Source organism: Triturus cristatus, chromosome 12 (assembly GCF_964204655.1).
Source record: "Triturus cristatus chromosome 12, aTriCri1.1, whole genome shotgun sequence".
NCBI classification, from domain to species: Eukaryota; Metazoa; Chordata; class Amphibia; order Caudata; family Salamandridae; genus Triturus; species Triturus cristatus.
Window position 1 is genome coordinate 276,169,335 of NC_140595.1, and position 17,594 is coordinate 276,186,928.

Below are 17,594 nucleotides of genomic sequence, written 5' to 3' on the forward strand. Positions count from 1 at the left end.
GATGCCTGGCCTCCACCTTGGGGGTGCCCAGGAGTGGATGCCTCACAGGGAAAGCCAGGATGGGTTCCAGCGTGGTATTCGTACAAGCGCCTTGAGACCCTTGCGGGTGAGTAGTGCGCTATACAAGTATCAAATTTACATTTACATTTAAATTGGATTATTAGAGCCCAGCCTGCCTCTGGGCTTGTGAATATCACTATGGCCAAGCTACTGAGACCTTTTAGAGTACATTAAACATGAATCATGACCTGTGAGATGTGCAACTCATCTCTGATGGTAATCCTACAAACCCAGTCCAACCTTCATCTAGTAACTACAATTCATTCAGTGTGGACTGCACATTTATTCATGTTTTTTACTGGTAAGTTCTGTTCGAAGTTCTTAAGAAACTACTTGTTTTCGTTCCTACAAAAACAAATGTAAACTTTAACAAAGTACCTTTGAAGCACATCTTGGGCAAATACAATACAAAAATGAATACAAGTTTAGTAGGAGTTAGAAGTCAAAAAAGCACCAACGATTAAAAGTAACGTGTATCGAATTGTCTTGACACTTAGAAGCCTAAGATGAATCCTGGACACCACAGAGGAGGTTTGCTGGAACAGCTCGATCTAAAAATGACAAGAAAATGACATTGATTAGGTTTTGTTTCATGTTATGTGCTCATTTTATTTTATTTTGGTAGCGCATACCTAACTTGAGTAGTTAGTGTAAAGAACAAATGTGGACTCAGTATTATATCTTTATTACTTTTCAGAAGGTGCCGCCAATTCATTCTATTTGCAGCCACTGTATAAAGGCTTGAGCGCTTCTTTGTTGGGTGTCCTAATGCCCAATAACAAACATAAATGGCGGTACATTGATTCAGTATATTAAGGCATAAATGTCTTAAGTCATCCAACCCGAATGAATTATTTTAATATTTATTTAAACCATCAATATTTCCAGGGCAAGATGATCGCAGGCCGATGTGCAGGGCACTATCAAACTGCCCCCACACGCAAACATTCTAACCCGATAATGAGTAGATGAGGGCAGCAAAATCTCACTTTGGATACGCTCCACTAAAGTGGCAAATATGGCTGCACCACAACTTCACAGGATGAGGCTATTGAATAATATAGCTCTATGCATTCATTCAGTAATGATACTGGATGGGAGGTCTACCACAGAGCTGAAGAATCATCACAGACAAGAGTCAATTGCCCCTGTTTAGTTTCCCTGCCAGAGGTCTTTTATTATGTTGAGCAATGACTATTGTGATAGATGCAAGTGGAAATTTTAAATGGCAAGAATATATAAATCATGCTTTTATCTATGCAATGAATCAGTTAAGGCCTAGAAATACACTTGTAAGGATAGCCATTTCTATGCTATTTGTTTACAATAGCAATTGGATAGAAGAGGTTGTAAGAACCCAGGTTACTGCAATAGTCAATACCATAATTGACAGTAGGAATGAGACCAATTATGGCTGGTAACTAACTAATCTTTTCCCATTTCTTTTTCAGTCAGTTAAATATAATGACTCTTCTACAGATAGCTTTCTCACTTCCTTTACCCATCAGACGGAGGCATTCGCCATTTTTTTTCTAATAAATTTCCAAAAACACGACACAGGCACCGCTCGGCGGAGACAGAAAATCAGTTTAGTGCCTGTGAGTCGTGCGCCAATTTGCCTTCTAGCTAGTACAAGTTTATAGGTCTGGCTCATACACCTAGCTAGAGCCAAAAATCAAATCTGATCCTAGCTTTACCTGGGATGCAGATTGCCAACTATGTTATAAAGTCTACTGGTGGACTCTGTATTTCGGAACTATATGTGTCTTGTGAGTCACTTCTACTTTGAATACATTATGTTCAAGGTGTATGTCACCCCATTCTCACTACAATTTAATGTAACGTTTGAATTAATTTTATGGCAAGGCACGGAGGCTAGCAGGAATCCATATGTCCACAAAAATTGCTGAGTGGTAGTCTGTTCTTAAGTCTGTATTGGCTTTCACCAATGGTTTATGTTTTCTGTAAGGCGGGGCCAAAGCTCTGGCTCACAGCTGTCCGCTAGATTCTTCCATCTATGGTGTCTGCAATGAATTGGGCAGGATTCTGGTTCATAAGAAGGTCTTTGTGAGCCCCTTTAGTAAATAATAACCAGCATTAGAAATACACTAGGTCTCGCATTTGATTGTGTTACAGCTATTGGCGTTTTAATTGACAATGTTTTTTACCCATGTGTGTTATGTAGTGTTTGTATGTGGTGTGTAGTGGAGTTAAGATCAGTTTTTTTGTAAAGGTATAAAAAATATTAAATTTACATGAACTGTTGGCCGTAAAGTGCCCTAAATTTCTTAATATTTCTAACTATTCTCAGCCTGTTGAGAAATGCCGGCTTGTCACAGATATAAATGTAATTGTACCGATATGAAATACCCTTGTAATAACGCTTGTTTTAATTCCTACAAAAATACATGGGGGATATTACCAAGGAATGGCAATAACTATCGCCAGCCTAGGTTAGCGGAAGTTTTCCTATCGCCTACTATCCCTGAAATATATCGCCATGTTAGTGAGAAGAGAGAAAGGGGACGGTAGGAGGTGGAGCATAAGCATGGATCCTTTCCCGATTTCAGAAAGATAACAAGGATGGCCTCACGTAGCGATGGGGACAGGGCACTGGTGGCCAAGGACTCGATATATAATGCCAGAAGGTGGGAGCCAATAATTGCTAAATGGTCTTATAAAAGCCTTCCAGTTAGGCCATCCAATCCAGGTGCCTTAGTGCCATCAAGAATGTCGCCAGCTACTGCAATTTCTTTAATGGTGATAGGCTCAGTGAGAAATTGGCATTGGCTGTCCGTCAGGCAGACCATCGCTACCTCCTCAAGGGATGCAGACATTTCAGATGGGAGATCAGGTACAAATGAGAAGTATAGATACTCATAGTACTGTTGGAGTTCTACTACAACTCTCTCACCACTGAATATTCGTTGTCCAGACTTCAAGCATAGCTCCATGATGTAATTGTGTAAGTGGTTAGGTCACAAAAATCGGGTAAGAGAGCGGCCCGGTCGCTCTCCCTCCGCGTAACAGCGGGTCCTGGCATGTTTCCCCATATATATGCGATCATTCTGTCAGCATGATCGTGGAACTCTGTCAGCAAGGAAGATTCTTGAACACGGGTCTCCGCCTGCAGCAGCAGGCCTCATCCAAGTCCCGTAGGACGGACTAGACACTATGTAATTGAACACAAATGTCACATAATATTCCAGTGTGTTCGGAGATGCATAATCCATAAATAAAGGCCTTGAAGGCTTCCCAGAGGATGGCCTGTGTCATAACCGATCCCATATTCAACTCTTAAGTATTCGGTTATGGCAGCAAGAACCTCTCCGCAGAACATCGGATGTCAGAGGGACTCACTGTGGACTCTCCAAGTGTGTTCCGAGCCGCAACCATATGGGTCCTGCAATTGGAGAAGGACTGGGCTGTGACCAGACAATGTGCGGGGTAATACCGTGATCTCCCACATACAGGAGTCTACATTAGCCGTGAGGAACCAATAGTCCAGCCTGGTCCAAACAGAATAAGGGGCAGAATAGAAAGTGAATCCATGGGTGGGGGGATGGCGGGAGTGCCAGGCGTCATAGAGCACATAGATGTCCGCGATGTGTTTGAGTACGTCCCGTGCCCGGGGCTTACCACTGGGGTGTGTACTGGTGGAGTCAGTTTGGGTGCACAGCAGCATGTTGAGATCCCCGCCCAATATCACAAAGCATGTATCCAAATGTCCCATGATTGCCAAGAGATCATGAAAAAAGTCAGGGTCATCCACGTTAGGAGCATAAATATTCAACAATAGTACCTGTTTGTCTGCAAGAATGCCCTGAAGTAGTACATACCGACTGGCTGGGTCAAAATGACTAGATTGGAGAATGAAAGGGACGCTTTTATGTATAAGAATGCAAGTGCCCCAGGAGTACGAGCTGCAACAGGAGAAATATTGATGCGCTTTCCAGGGTTGAGTATATGAGCAGTCGCAGTAGGGGGCAAATGGGTCTCTTACAATAAGGTGATTTTGACGTTGTGTCTGTTCGGATATGATAGTACCGGTTTCCCTTTCCTAGGCTTATTGATTCCATGAATATTCCAGGTAATGAAGGTGAGGTAAAGTGTTCTACTAGCATGGGTGGAAGGCATGCCAGTAGCGTGGGAGGAATGGGAGACGACACATGGGGGATAAAAGTGTAGGCATCATAGGATGTGCTGCAGTAGAAACGTATAATTCAACAATTAACCAGAAACTTAGATCAAACCCTAGAACCCCTACCCCCATCCACACTAAACCATAAGGTATCCAGAGAATCCCAAAAGTGCAAACCAAAAAACAAAACAATCCCAATAACAAGAATGTAGTATACACCATGAGGGCACATCGACAACACCGCAGGTGTCGGCCCATTATGAAACATTATCATGCAACAATGGAGGTTAATCAATTGCAGTTATGCAAGAACGACATGCACAGAGAGTACGAAATATGCACAGGTGATGTCAGTACTGAAGGCTTGGTGAAAAGGTAATGGTGGGACAGTGAACAAACTCAAATAAAGCAGTCATTTCGGAGCAGGATGATCCAGAGAGGGGAGTCATGAAGAGATGAAGGAATCAGAGAGTTCTAGTGCAGACCGCCTGGGAGAAGTGGTCATAGAACGCAACGATTTAGAGAACGCAGAGATGTCCAAGAGGGGTATCGAAAACTTGTGTTTTTCCATTGTATTCCACTCATAAGTGAGTTGGATAGAGCATCACATTGTGGAGGCCCTGCTTTTGAAGAACGTTCTCGACATTGCTAAATTTAAGGCAGGCCTCCTGTACCATGAGAGCAAAATCAGGACAGAGTAAGATAATGGCACCCTGATAGTGGAGTGGGTTCCTCTCACGGGCCAGACGCAGCACAGTATCCTTGGAGTTGAGGGAATATGTGATGAGAAATCAAGGTGGAGTGCTCTCAGGAGGATGAGGGCTGAGGGACCGATGCTCTCGTTCCACAGTGAAGGTATGTGAGAAACCAGAACGGTCAAAGAGGCCAGTAAGGAGCTGCTCCACGAATATGTCTGGCCTCCCCAGGTTGGTCGTCTCCGCAGTGCCGGATGTAGGTATGTTGTTTCTTCAGGATCTAGCTTCCAGGTCCTCATTCTTGATTGCCACCTTCTTCAGGACACGTTCCATCTTTTCCAGATGCTTCTACACAGTAGTACTATTGCCCTCCAGTCTCAATATTCGCTCCTTACCAAGGTCTATCCTCGCCCCCTGCGATCTAGGCACTCCCCCAGTCTGTCTATATGACCAGCAAGTTTGTCGAACCGTGCGTCCATTGCACGGAAGCCCACTTTGAGCCTTGGCATAATGACTGTGTCAGGATTCGCCCCTTCCCGACCCCGTGGGACACTTTGGGGACTCACCTTGTTTAATGCCCTCTGCTTGTTTTCAGCTTCCGGACATGGAGGCTACTGTTAGTGATCCAGGGACATCCGACATCCCGGGCTTCTGGCCCTTTAACAGCAAAGCCGGCCTGCAGTCAAACCCCGCCCCTGGAAGCAACGAGGGACGGGATTCGGCCACTTCAAAAGGGTGGAGCCGCAACCAGGGAGAGGAGCGCAAGGACGCCGCCATCGAGACGACCCTGGGAGAGCCCGAATCGGACGAGAGACGGTCGACTGCCGCGGAACCTGCTTCCGACACCGGACCAAGCGTCAAGGAGCCAGGAGGCTTTCCCCGCTCAGCGCCCAGCCGCGGACCAGGAAGTTCGTGGCTACAACAGGTGCGTGATCGGCTTCGGGGGTCAGGGCGACGGGCGGCTGACTTCCCTGTGGGTGGCCACTAAGACGGGCGGGATCCGTGCCTTTACCTGGCGGGACAACCCCGATCCTGGTGTTGGTTTTTGCCCTCACGGTCCGGCCACGCGGGGGCTCCTTCACTTCCCCCTCCTTGCACTAAGAGAAGTAGCCTGACATTTAAGGCTGTGCTTTCTTTTCTTTTCATGTTCCTCGTATATCGCATGGTGGAGAAACCATAGAGGCAACGCGACCCAGCAGAAGTGGCGAGCTAATTCCCTGCGAATAGACCAGAACGCCATCTATTGGATTCACTCTTCTTTGTCTTTTGTTGTGAATAATTTCCGGGACTTGCCTGCGTACTTGAATAAAATACCCCTGTAACTCACCTCTCTGCCTCGAGCATTCATTTACCCCGCAACAGACAGTCATGTTGCTAGTAGCAACATTGTATGGTTCGTTGTTCACAGGTTCATCTGTGTCACAGTGGGAGCCAGTGCCCTTAGCGGGCTTCGTTTGGTCGAAAGTCAGCCTGCGTTCTTTGCGATTGGTGCGGCCATTGCGGAAGGTTGATGAGCCTTGATGAGCGAGGGAAACAGCACTGCAACGCAGAGTGAGGTACAGCGCGAGAGGTTATGCACTCAGTCAGTCTCCAGACAAGGCATTCAAAGCAGAGGGGTTGCTAACTGTAACAGGGAGAACGGAACAAGGAACACTAGGGGCCCTCGTGTACCAACCTCACAGAGAGGGCTGCAATGGACTTCGCCGAGGGGAGTCCCACTAGTCTGCACAGGGAGGGGAGGTAGGCACATATGGCAGCCTATCTATGGGCTATCCGCATCAGGGTCAGAGTGGAGCCAGCCATGGAGAACTGCAGAGTCCCAAAAAACAAGTATGGAGCAGGGAGCGCATTCAGGGCAGGGCAGGTGGTAGGCCCTGAATGCTGAGGGAGGAGAAAGCAGCAGGCTAAAGGACGAAGGCCCCAATGGAGGCACAGAGGGCAACCCCCTTTGGGTGGGAGCAATATCGCGGTCTTAGGGCCTCCAGAGGGTGTGGCAAACGCACCGCTTCGACTGGTAGATGGGGCAGGGCAGGCGCCAGGCACCGCAGGAAGATCCCGAGACCCATCCGCTCCTCATTTTCATTGATGTAGCTGTGAATGGGCTCACCGAACAACCACTCCAGTTAGACGAAGGGAGGACTGTGGTTACCGCTCCTGCAGCTTCAGCAATCCGGGCAGGCCCACGGCGCAGCAGGCCCCAGTCCAAGGGCTCTGTGGGAACGTGGCCACTCTTCTGCAGATCCTGAAGGCCAGGAGGCATCCAAAGCAGAGGTGGGCCACAGTAGGCAGAATGACCCCCCTTCCCCTGGGCCGATGAGCACCTAGGTCAGCATGCGCAGCATCTCTAGCTCTCACAATCTGCCTGCCAGGGTCCAGGCAGGTCCAGAGGGGGGTGCGCTGTCCTAGCGAATCCAGGTGGACTCAGCCTCACCCATGACCCCTGTCGCAGCAGGGCCTCCAAGGTAGCACCAGGCAGCGCCGTCCCCCGATGGCAGGAATGGCAGTCGGAGCACAAAAGCTGCATCTCCCCAGCAACTTCAGTCCTGAGGGGCAGCAGCAGGGCGTACTGTTGACTGCATGAGGCGATGATGGCAGTGATTAAACAGGATACAGAGCCGACGCCGACGGACCCTCACGAGTTTGCTCCCATTTTGCGCCCCCCCCCCATTATCCCACTATTATGACATAATTGTTCAGGGTGAAATCAGTTATGGATTACGAAAGGATGTATTAGAAATGGCAGAGCCAAATCAAGAAATATGAGACAATACTTTGGTCTACATTAGACATAAAGAGACTGAGCCTATTAGGTTAATATATTACTATAGTGCTTTATTGTAAATCACCACATTTTACTCCAGTTGTTCCTTTTTGGATGATCGCAAAACTAATAATTAGTTAGATATGGTTCCTTTCTTTCTGCATTCTGAATTACAAAAAAAGCATCCACTTTGGATTTGAGTTTCATGTGCTTACCCCACCTGCTGTCAAATAATCACTAGCACATCCTTACCGATCTGCTTCGGTCTCGGTAGGTTGAGGTTGTTCATAATCTTGCAGAACTCTGACAAAGGCTTTGTGAGTCTTGGGTTGAACTTTTTCTCCTCAGATACTGTGGTTACAGTTTGACCTGAAAAACATTGATGTTATTTTTGCATATTTAATAAAACAGCTTTGAGAAACTATCAGTGTCCAAATTTGCCATAAAGTGGTAGAAGACTGTCACGGCTTAGGAGGCCAGCTGTGCCCTACATCGTTGTACAAAGACTCGTAAATTAAATATAGCTGAAAGAATGTCTAAACTGATCAACTTAATCAAACAAAATCTTTAAACTATTAAATGTTACATTACATAGCAAATAAAAAAATATATACATACATATATGTGTGCGTGTGTAAAACATCAGCCTTTATAATGTGCTCTAGAAAAGAAATGGTGTCCATGAACAATGTTATGACCATGCTTCTGACCCCTCTAACATGCCTCTCTTTTAGAGGTTTCCTATTTCTAAATTATTGAGGTACACTAAAATTTCCACTTCAGAGATTTTATGAAGCATCTCACCACACAAATTAATATACTGCAGTGCAATGTCTAAATTAATTATGTCATCCAAAGCAGCACAGGTTAGGTTTTCAAAGTTTAAGGCTGTGCTCAGAGGTTTGTGACATGATTGGTTCATGGGAAACTTTGGGGCATATGTACAAGAACTGCGGCTAACTAACGCTAACGCTAATTAGCGGCAGTTTTCTCAACGCGGCCTATCACCAAAAACTATCGCCCTGTTAGCGATGTATTTACAATACATCACTATATGGTGATAGATTCAGGTAGCTGCGGTGAAAACTGCCGGTAACACTAGCATGAAGGCGATACAAATTCTGATGTTAGCGGGCGAAATCTGATGAAAGGCCCATTAGCGGCAAAAAAACTCACGTTAGGCAGCCCAACATGGCTTTTTTTGCCTCTAGAGGCAACAATAGCCTATAAGTCCGCCTCCAATGAAAAACAGTGAACAAAACCAATGGAATGTAGAATTGAGTAGCCAGGGCTAAGTGCAGCATAGATCAACAACCCCTAAGCCCCCCCAACAACCAGGATGACCAGCCAGAGTCCCATTGAAGAGGAAATTCAGGGCTAAATCAATGAAAAGAGGCATCACTTTTCATTTCGCACTCCTTGCAACATAATGGCATCCAAAACCTTGAAAGCGTGGACAGTCCCTGGGGCCCTGAGACCTTGCTGGGGCTGTGTCTGGGACCCGGACCCGGACCCGGAGTGGGATGCGGAGGTGCTGTGGAGTCGCTGGGCCATGGCAGTAGACATTGAGGCGTGGCGATCGCCCTTACCTGGTGGTGACATCTGGCATGTTGCATAGAGACACATTGCTGACCTGTGTGAGAAGACAGCCTTATGCCCCTTGGAGCTGTGAATGGTAGAGGCGCTCCTGTGCACCAACGAAGGGAGGTCTGCATTGCATACTATGATCCACCAATACCCCGGGGTGCATGGAAGAGATTATCAATGGTGTGCCTTTCCTCTCTGCATCACAGGCCTTAGGATTTTGTGCTGGCTTGGACGCTGTAGAGGGTGAGGCCCCTGAGCTGTTCCAAACTTGTGTGGCGGGAGCACTGTAACTTTGCACCTAAGGGGGCCCTGTTGCCACACCTGCATCGGGAGGTTCCCCAGCAGACTTGGCAGCGACTGCTGTACCCATGCTTGTGAAATTCCAACTGGCTGAGGCTCCTGCTGGCTGAGTCACAGATTTGGAGAGAGTGCAGTGCATTGAGCGCCGGTGTCAATGTCCAGGTGAGGAGAAAGTGGGAGGCGTAGCGGAGGAGGCCGGGGGCGAGTCGAACCCAGGCCTAGAACCTGTGGGTGATGCACACCGTGCCCTGAGCAATCCTTGCGCTGCGGCTGACCTACATCACTGAGTGCACCGCACAAGACTGGCGGGGGACTCCACTAGCTTGCTCAATTCGCTGAGAACGGCCATTGGTGGCAGTGGGTGCCAGGGGCATGGGGGCTGGTTCTGGCCCAGGCCCTTGGGTATGCAGCACGATCCGCTGTTACTCGCTGGGGAACTCGGAATCTGGTCACCACTGTCAGATTGGAAGAGGCAACCGGGTGGTGCTGCCTTTCCTTGTCCCCTGTTAGTTTGCTTTTGGTTGTACGGGGGACTAACCCTTAGTGGACTTCCTCTTTCCACAGCGCTGCGCCGTCTGGTTGATGCTGCTGCTGTCCCCATCTGCTGCTGCTGGTTCCTCTGACACAAAGTTCAGGTGTTCGAGTCCTCCTCAACCCACAGGCTCCTGCCTGCACCTCTTCCCTGGTGGTCCAGTGGTAGAGCGTCACTGCTCTGCAGCTTGACTGCCTTCCTGTCCCTCTCCTCTTCCTGTTCATCTTGCTGCTCTCCTCCATTGCATTCCAACCTTGTTCTATATTTTTTATCTTTGCTGTGTTTAGCTTTGTTTTTCCTGTGCTTTCTTGCAGTTCCTTTTTCCCTATCCTCTCCCTCGTTGCTGCTGCAATCACCCGCCTCCCCGCCCCCCTCCAGTGTCCTTCCCTGCTTTTTCCGCCTCACAGCTGTCCAGCCCCCCTGCAGCACTGCTTAATGGTGGACGCTGTGCGGCCATGCGCAGCGGGCATGTCACTGGTGCGCCAAAGGGAAGCCACAGGCAGGCCTGTCTGTGTTCGTCCGGCCCTGTACTGTGCCCAGCACTAGGGACCCTGCCTCTCGGACACTCCACCGCTACGACGCTAGCACCTTCCTCCCCCTCAAAACTGGACGCCACACCGCCTGCCATCTAGCATCACCAAAGAATACCCTTGCACCCTGCGCCTGTCGAAACTGCAAACACACTCTCTGCCACATCAGCACACCACTGCCTCCTGCCGCCCAGCCGATCAACAGCACCCCCAACCAGCTCAACTCCATCCTCCTCAATGTGCTGTCCCTCCACAAATATGCCACAGACATCTGGGACCTCCTCAACGCCACTTCTTCAGACATCGCCTTCTTCACGGAAACCTGGACCAACCTCTGCTCCGGATCAGACATCGCCATCCATGACGGCTACTAAATCACCCACAAGGACCACCCCGATCGTCAGGAGGAGGCATTGCCATCGTCTACAAAAGCACACTCTGACTGACCACGCACTCTAATAACCCAACAGTGACCATGGAACACCTCCACATTCAGGTCCAGACCAACCCCAACACCATCCTCTGTGGCACCCTTATCTACAGGCCCCCCCGGGCCATGGACCCCATTCACCAATGGCATTGCAGACCTCATTGCACCCCAGACTCTCCTATCCACCGACTACATCCTACTCAGAGACCTCAAGTTCAACCTGGACAACTCCAGTGACCAGAACACCACCCCATGCCTAGGGAACCTTGCCAACATCGGACTCAAGCAGCTAGTCACTGCACCAATCCACATAGCCGGACACATGCTCGAGCATGTCTTCTCCGCCAGCAGGAACATCAACTACAGCCACAGCACCGGACTCTCCTGGACCGACCATTATTGTATACATCACGTCTTCACCATACCCACCACACACCACTGCCGTCATCGCCCTTCCCCCCTTGCAGCTGGATCAAGGCCATCGAAAAACTTCTCGTCAACTCCCTCAGCACCACCACTCTGCCAAAGCTTACACACAACAACACCACAGGGCGCAACCTCCCCTTTTGAATCCCCAACTGCGCAGACACACTGGCACCCCTCAAGAAAAGACCAGGCAAACAACACTACAAGAAGGCCAACTGGTTCACTCTCGCCCTCCACTAGTCCAGACGCACCTGCAGACATCTCGAAAAGTGATGGAGCCACAACATCAATCAACTCCGCAACACAGACTCCCTTGCATCATGGCACAAGGGTGCCTGCATTGGCATATGGCAGCCATTGTGGGCCAGCATAGGGGGAAAAGACAGGGGGGGCTTATTCATGAGCCCCTTCTGACAGGTTCACCCCGCCAGTGCGTCATTTCCTTGACGTACTTGCAGCGTGATTCTTGCACCACGTTGCGCTGTATTTGCAAAGTGACGCATCTAGGAATATGCGTGACCTTGTGAAGCCCTGTCCACATTATACCTGCATCAGGTATGATGTATGCAGGGTGGGCGTTACCATGCAAAAAAGCGTCATAGGAGTGGCGCTGTGAAATCTATCAGATTTCACTGCAAAAATTGAAGGATGCCACTGCATCAGCACCTTATGCCTGCCTCATGGCAGGCGTATGGGTGACGCAGTGCCACAGGCATAGGCTGGCTCCATGCATTGCTGGAGTTGCATCATGCTTGTGACACAACTGCAGCAATGCGTAACTTTAGCGCTAACAGATATGTCAGGATTACAGACATATCTGCCCCAGCCCCTTGGTATTCAGAAAGCCTGAAGGCAGAAAAAGCCATCCGGAGAATCAGAGAGCAGAAATGGAGGAAATCAAAGTTAGAGGAGGATAAACTGGTATACAAAACATTTGACAGAACGTACCTAAAGAATTGTAACATAGCCAGGAGATCTTATTTAGGTACACGAATCACCGAGGCAAAGTACTCCTCGAAAGAGCTCATCAAGATTCTTAAAAGAATTCACCAATCCTAGAGCAACTAACCCCTCGCTTCCACCCACGCAGAGGTTATGTGATGAGTTAGCTTCTCATTTTAAACAGAAGATTGACAAAATCTATAACGCCTTTGATCTTGAAGAGGAGGCTGGGGCAACACTACCCACCCCGGCAGATTTTCTCTCCCCAAGACTTGAAACCTTTTCAACCATTTCCGTGGAGCAAGTTCTTTCTCAGTTAACACATAGCACGTCAGGCTCGCTGTCAGATGTAGCCCCCCCTCACATTATCTCCGATCTGGCACTGGCCTTGTCCAATCCAATTATGGAAGTCTGCAATGTGTCATTAGATACTTCCTCGTTTTTCTCGAAATGGAAGAAGGCCTTTATTAAACCACTGCTTAAGAAAGCACTAGCAGATCCCGCAGACCTTCAAAATTATAGACCAATCTCGCTTGTTCAAAAATCTTGGAAACCCTGATTAATCAACAACTTTCGGGCTATTTGGAACAGAATAACTTGCTTGACCCCTCACAATCAGGTTTCCGTGCCTGTCACAGCACGGAATCTGCTTTGTCAGAGGTGACAGACTCAATAAGAATGGTGTTGGATGAGGGAACACCGACGATGTTGGTCCTTTTAGATTTGTCGCAGCCTTTGACACCATCTCTCACAGAATCCTTTTGGACAAGCTGTGTGAGATTGGTGTCAGAGGATCAGCACTAAAATGGATGCAAAGTTTTCTGTCCGATAGATCACAATGTATACAGTTGGACACATTTGTGTCCCAGACAACAATTCTAGATAAGGGGGTACCACAGGGCTCTATCCTAAGTCCCACTCTGTTCAATATCTATGTGTCTTCCCTGGCCACTATCATTAGATCATGCGGGTTCCAAACAGTCTCTTATGCGGACGACACTCAGGTGATAGTCCCCATAGAGAAGGACCCCGCCGTGACCAGAGAAAAATTCAAGAGTTGCATGTTAAAAATAGCCACATGGATGAGCAAGAACTTCCTACAGCTGAACTCCAATAAAACAGAGATCTTGCTATTTGGGAAATCTGAGGAGTAATGGACCACGGAGTGGTGGCCTGTGGAATTGGGAGAAGCCCCTACACCTAAAAAATGGGTGAAAAATCTGGGCATCATAATAGACGACAGACTCTCTATGGAAGAGCATGTCAAAACGCTCTCAGGTAAATGCTTCGGCATGATGCGCATGCTGAGCAAGATCTTCCCTTGGATTCCCCTCTCGGCCAGAAAGGTTCTTGTTCAGTCGCTTCTAGTCAGTAGACTAGACTATGGGAATTCTTTACTGGTAGGGATTAGGGAATTTTTGTTATCAGGGCTGCAAGTCGTCCAAAACACAGCAGCACGCCTGGCCCTTAACAAACCTGCACAAATCCCATCATTGCCTCTGCTACGAGAACTGCACTGGCTCCCCATCATGAAAAGATCAGTTTTCAAACTCTTATGCCTGGTATTTAAATCTCTCCATTGTCTAGGCCTGGTGTACTTAACAAAAATACTAGAATGGTATACTCCGGTACGCCAGCTGAGATCCAGCAGTCAAAAGCTTGTCTGTCCCCGGAGAATCAGGAAAGTTAAGATGGGTGTTGGGGCCTTCTCCCACCTAGCCCCTAAACACTGAAATGGTCTGCCAGAAGATATTCGGGCATGCACCAACTTGGCACAATTTAAGAAACGCCTTAAAACCTGGTTATTTTAATGAGCACTGTTCATCTATGTTGTCTGCTATCCGGGCGCCGAGAGATCCCCCTAGGGATGATTTGTTGCGCCATACAAATACTAAATACATTATTTTTAAAATAAAAAATTGTGACATGGAGCGTCGTACAGTAAATACAGCGGATCCATGGTGTCGCAAGAGGGGCGTAGTAAAAAGTGTTGCAATGCTGTTTTGTCACAGCATTGCGACACTTTTCATGAATGAGGCCCAGGAATGCGCCATATCGTATTGATGGTGCGCATTCCAGCCCTGTAGATTTGTCGCAGGGCAGCGCTGCAAGGAATGTTGCTGCCTACCTTGCATCTCATATTCATTAACTCTCGCTAACAGAAGTGAAGATTTTAAAAATTCATGTTTTTGACAGAAAACTGACGCTAACTGAGGTTAGCGGCAACTTGTAAATAAGGCGATAAAAAATCTAAAAAATCACCGTAACGTCAAAAATGGACTCTACGGCGGCGTTAACTCCTTCTACATATGCCCCTTTGTCTTTTAGCCCATGAGAGATAGGTGATTATAAGATACATATGTAAGATGTATAGTCAGAGTTGGGGTTCTACGATCCAGAGTCTCTTTTGATAACTGAGCACCAAAGTAGGTCTATGCATATGCATTATCTTCCAAGATATCACACAAATAGCAGCCCTTAATCCTTACCAAAATTATATCATGAGTTCAACATCTCTGGAGCCATTCATTTTAGAAATTTTTGTTAGTGCTGTCAGTGATGTAGTATAATATAATTAGGCAAAATAACTGGCTTGCCTTGAATTAAATCCACTTGAATCAACTTAAAGGTGAGCGTACCAGCTTATTCAAATATCTTTATTGCTCATTGGAAATTATATATATAGTCTGTCAAAACTATCACACATACGCACAGTTCTACCATAGCTCTCAATTATACTCTGCTACCATAATAGTATATGTTTTTGAAATCATAACGCAGGATACTATGATATAATGAACTATGTCTAACTGCAAACCAAACTAGTCATCCAGAGTCGATCTACCCTTACTCCCAACTGAAACCCCTCTGATTATAGATACAATTTGAGGTTTTACTCACCAGCGTGGAGTTAATTCAGATTAGAAATTGTACATTACCAAGTGACATTTAGCCCATTGCTAAAGAAATCCTGGATCATTCTAAACCCAGTTTGTGTGACCTTTTGATAGTGATGTTTATACAAATACAGTGTTGATAATGCAACTTTATAAATGTGGATACCACATATATGTAATAGAAATTATGCATTTTTAAACCAACATTTGAATTTGCTAAAACCCACAACCTATTCAGTACTTTGCAAAAACAAATTGGTCACTGTGCTATTCAGTAACTGAAATTTATTGAAACTAGATAAAAAAGGATATCATTAAATAAAACATCAATTTGAGGACAGCTATCATCTTTAGCAAGGTACCTAATAACAAAATACAATAGTCTATCAAATACTTTTTCAGGATATTAACTGGGACTCCACCTTTTGCAGCTGAGAGGAATAAACAAACATTCATAACTCCATCAATTTAGTGGGTGTGTACATATATATACCACCCAGTGCAAAAATCTGGATCCCAAAGGATACAACGAGCCAGAAAGAAATAAAATATTAAAGAAAGAAGTGACTCAAACAGATGGATTTACCAAAGAACAAAAATATATTTCCACTACAACGTTTCAGATTCCGCCATACTGAGGCAGTACAAGATGGTTTGCTCAGTGGCCACACAGATGATACAGCTGAATTTTCAAAAAGCATCACGAGTGAAGATTCCATTTGAAATGTGGAATCAATGCAGTCCTGAGAGCTCTTGAGATATGCAGTAATCAGGTAGCATTGGCAGTAATGTTCATTCCATCTGGATGCAGTGATTTTAAACAGTACATCTAGATGTTTTCTCTGGAGTCCAGTAGCTCTTCCTTTAAGACATGTTCCACAGGGAAAATCTTCACATCTGATAGCAGATGATCCACAAGGTTAAAATGATTAGCTACAGGCTGGTCAAGTTTCTTATTGAATATTGCCAATATGCATCAATATGACAGTCAGACCACGGCATGAAAGATCTTCTTCAAATCTTCAGACAAGTGGAAGAACTAGGCTAAGTACTAGATATCAGGTTAGTGCACACTAAACCACCTGTAGTAGCAAACAGGACAGAGTATCCACATCTTCAAAGTCTATAGACCTTTCCTTCATGTCCTCTCTGTGATTTACTCCAGAGCTTCTTGTGTATTTATCCTCTGGACCTTTCCTGCAACCTTGGCCCTAAAACTGTATCGTGCAAGGATTAAAGGCTTGAGCTTTGTGTTTCTTTGATGAACAGTAGCGCCAAGAGAAAACACTTCAGAGTCTTTAATATATGCATGCACCTTTTACTCCACTCTGTGCTCTGAGTGTATCCTTGGGAGTGCAAGTAACTCCAACCTTTGCTCAGAGTGTATCCTAGGGCTGCAAGTAACTCCAACCTTGCTCTGAGTATATCACTAGGAGTGCAAGTAACTCCAACCTTTGCACGAAGAGTATCATTAGGAGTGCAAGAAACTCCAACCTTTGCACAAAGAGTATCATTAGGAGTGCAAGAAACTCCAACCTGTGCACCAAGTGTACCCTTGGGAGTGTAAGTAACTCCAACCTTTGCACCGAGTGTATCTTTAGGTGCGTAGTAAATCCAACCTTTGGTCCGAGTGCATCCTAGGAGTGCAAGTAATTCCAACCTTGCTTTGAGCATATCAGTAGGAGTGCAAGTAACTCCAACCTTTGCACCGAGTGTATCCTTAGGAGTGCAAGTAACTCCAACCTTTGCACCGGATCTATTCTTGGGAGTGTAAGTAACTCTAACCTTTGCACCAAGTGTATCACTGAGGTTGCAAGTAACTCCAATATGTATTTTAATGTTATTCCTTTGAGTGCCACACCCCAATCTGTGATTTTGATTATTCTGCTCTTGTGCCGAGCTGCTGATGGAACTTGTAAGTGTGTCACTGTAGTTAATGCATCGTCATAGTATATACAGGCCTGTTAGTGTACTGATGGTAACTGCCTCCTCTTGTTATTTCCAGTGTATTGCATCATCGCAAAACCAGAGGTTCTGGTCCAGGGCGTATCTACCTCGCTGACACAGAAGGTGTCAGGAGCTGCAAATCCTGTTACGCACTGTTGCACAGCAGCTGAGCAGATCCAGCATAGCAAGTCTCTCTATACTTAATTCATCCCATTCAACCCCCCTCCCCAGGAACTAAAGTGGGAACCAATGTTTTCGATTCCTTGACCTGCATTGTTCTCGGGAGGCATAGGAGATCCAGCATCAGCTACAGTGTCGTCTCCGCGGTTGGATCCTGGTGAGTGCA

General features: G+C 46.6%; 1 protein-coding gene and 1 long non-coding RNA gene across 2 annotated transcripts in view; one reads left to right on the top strand and one right to left on the bottom strand.

The window, feature by feature from the left end:
- Positions 1-323: 323 nt before the first annotated feature.
- The window catches only part of LOC146775848 (persulfide dioxygenase ETHE1, mitochondrial-like), a 190,767-nt gene continuing 173,496 nt past the window's right edge, over positions 324-17,594 (bottom strand). Inside the window, exons 6-7 of the mRNA XM_085638002.1 lie at positions 7,910-8,026; positions 324-611 (exon numbers count right to left, since the gene is read on the bottom strand). Coding sequence (XP_085494128.1) covers positions 562-611; positions 7,910-8,026 — 167 coding nt within the window. The 3' untranslated portion in view covers positions 324-561. The remainder of the gene's footprint in view (positions 612-7,909; positions 8,027-17,594) is intronic.
- Positions 5,633-17,594, top strand: part of LOC146775849 (uncharacterized) — a 344,841-nt gene continuing 332,879 nt past the window's right edge. The window contains exons 1-2 of the long non-coding RNA XR_014972086.1: positions 5,633-5,821; positions 17,307-17,585. This is a non-coding gene — a long non-coding RNA (uncharacterized LOC146775849). The remainder of the gene's footprint in view (positions 5,822-17,306; positions 17,586-17,594) is intronic.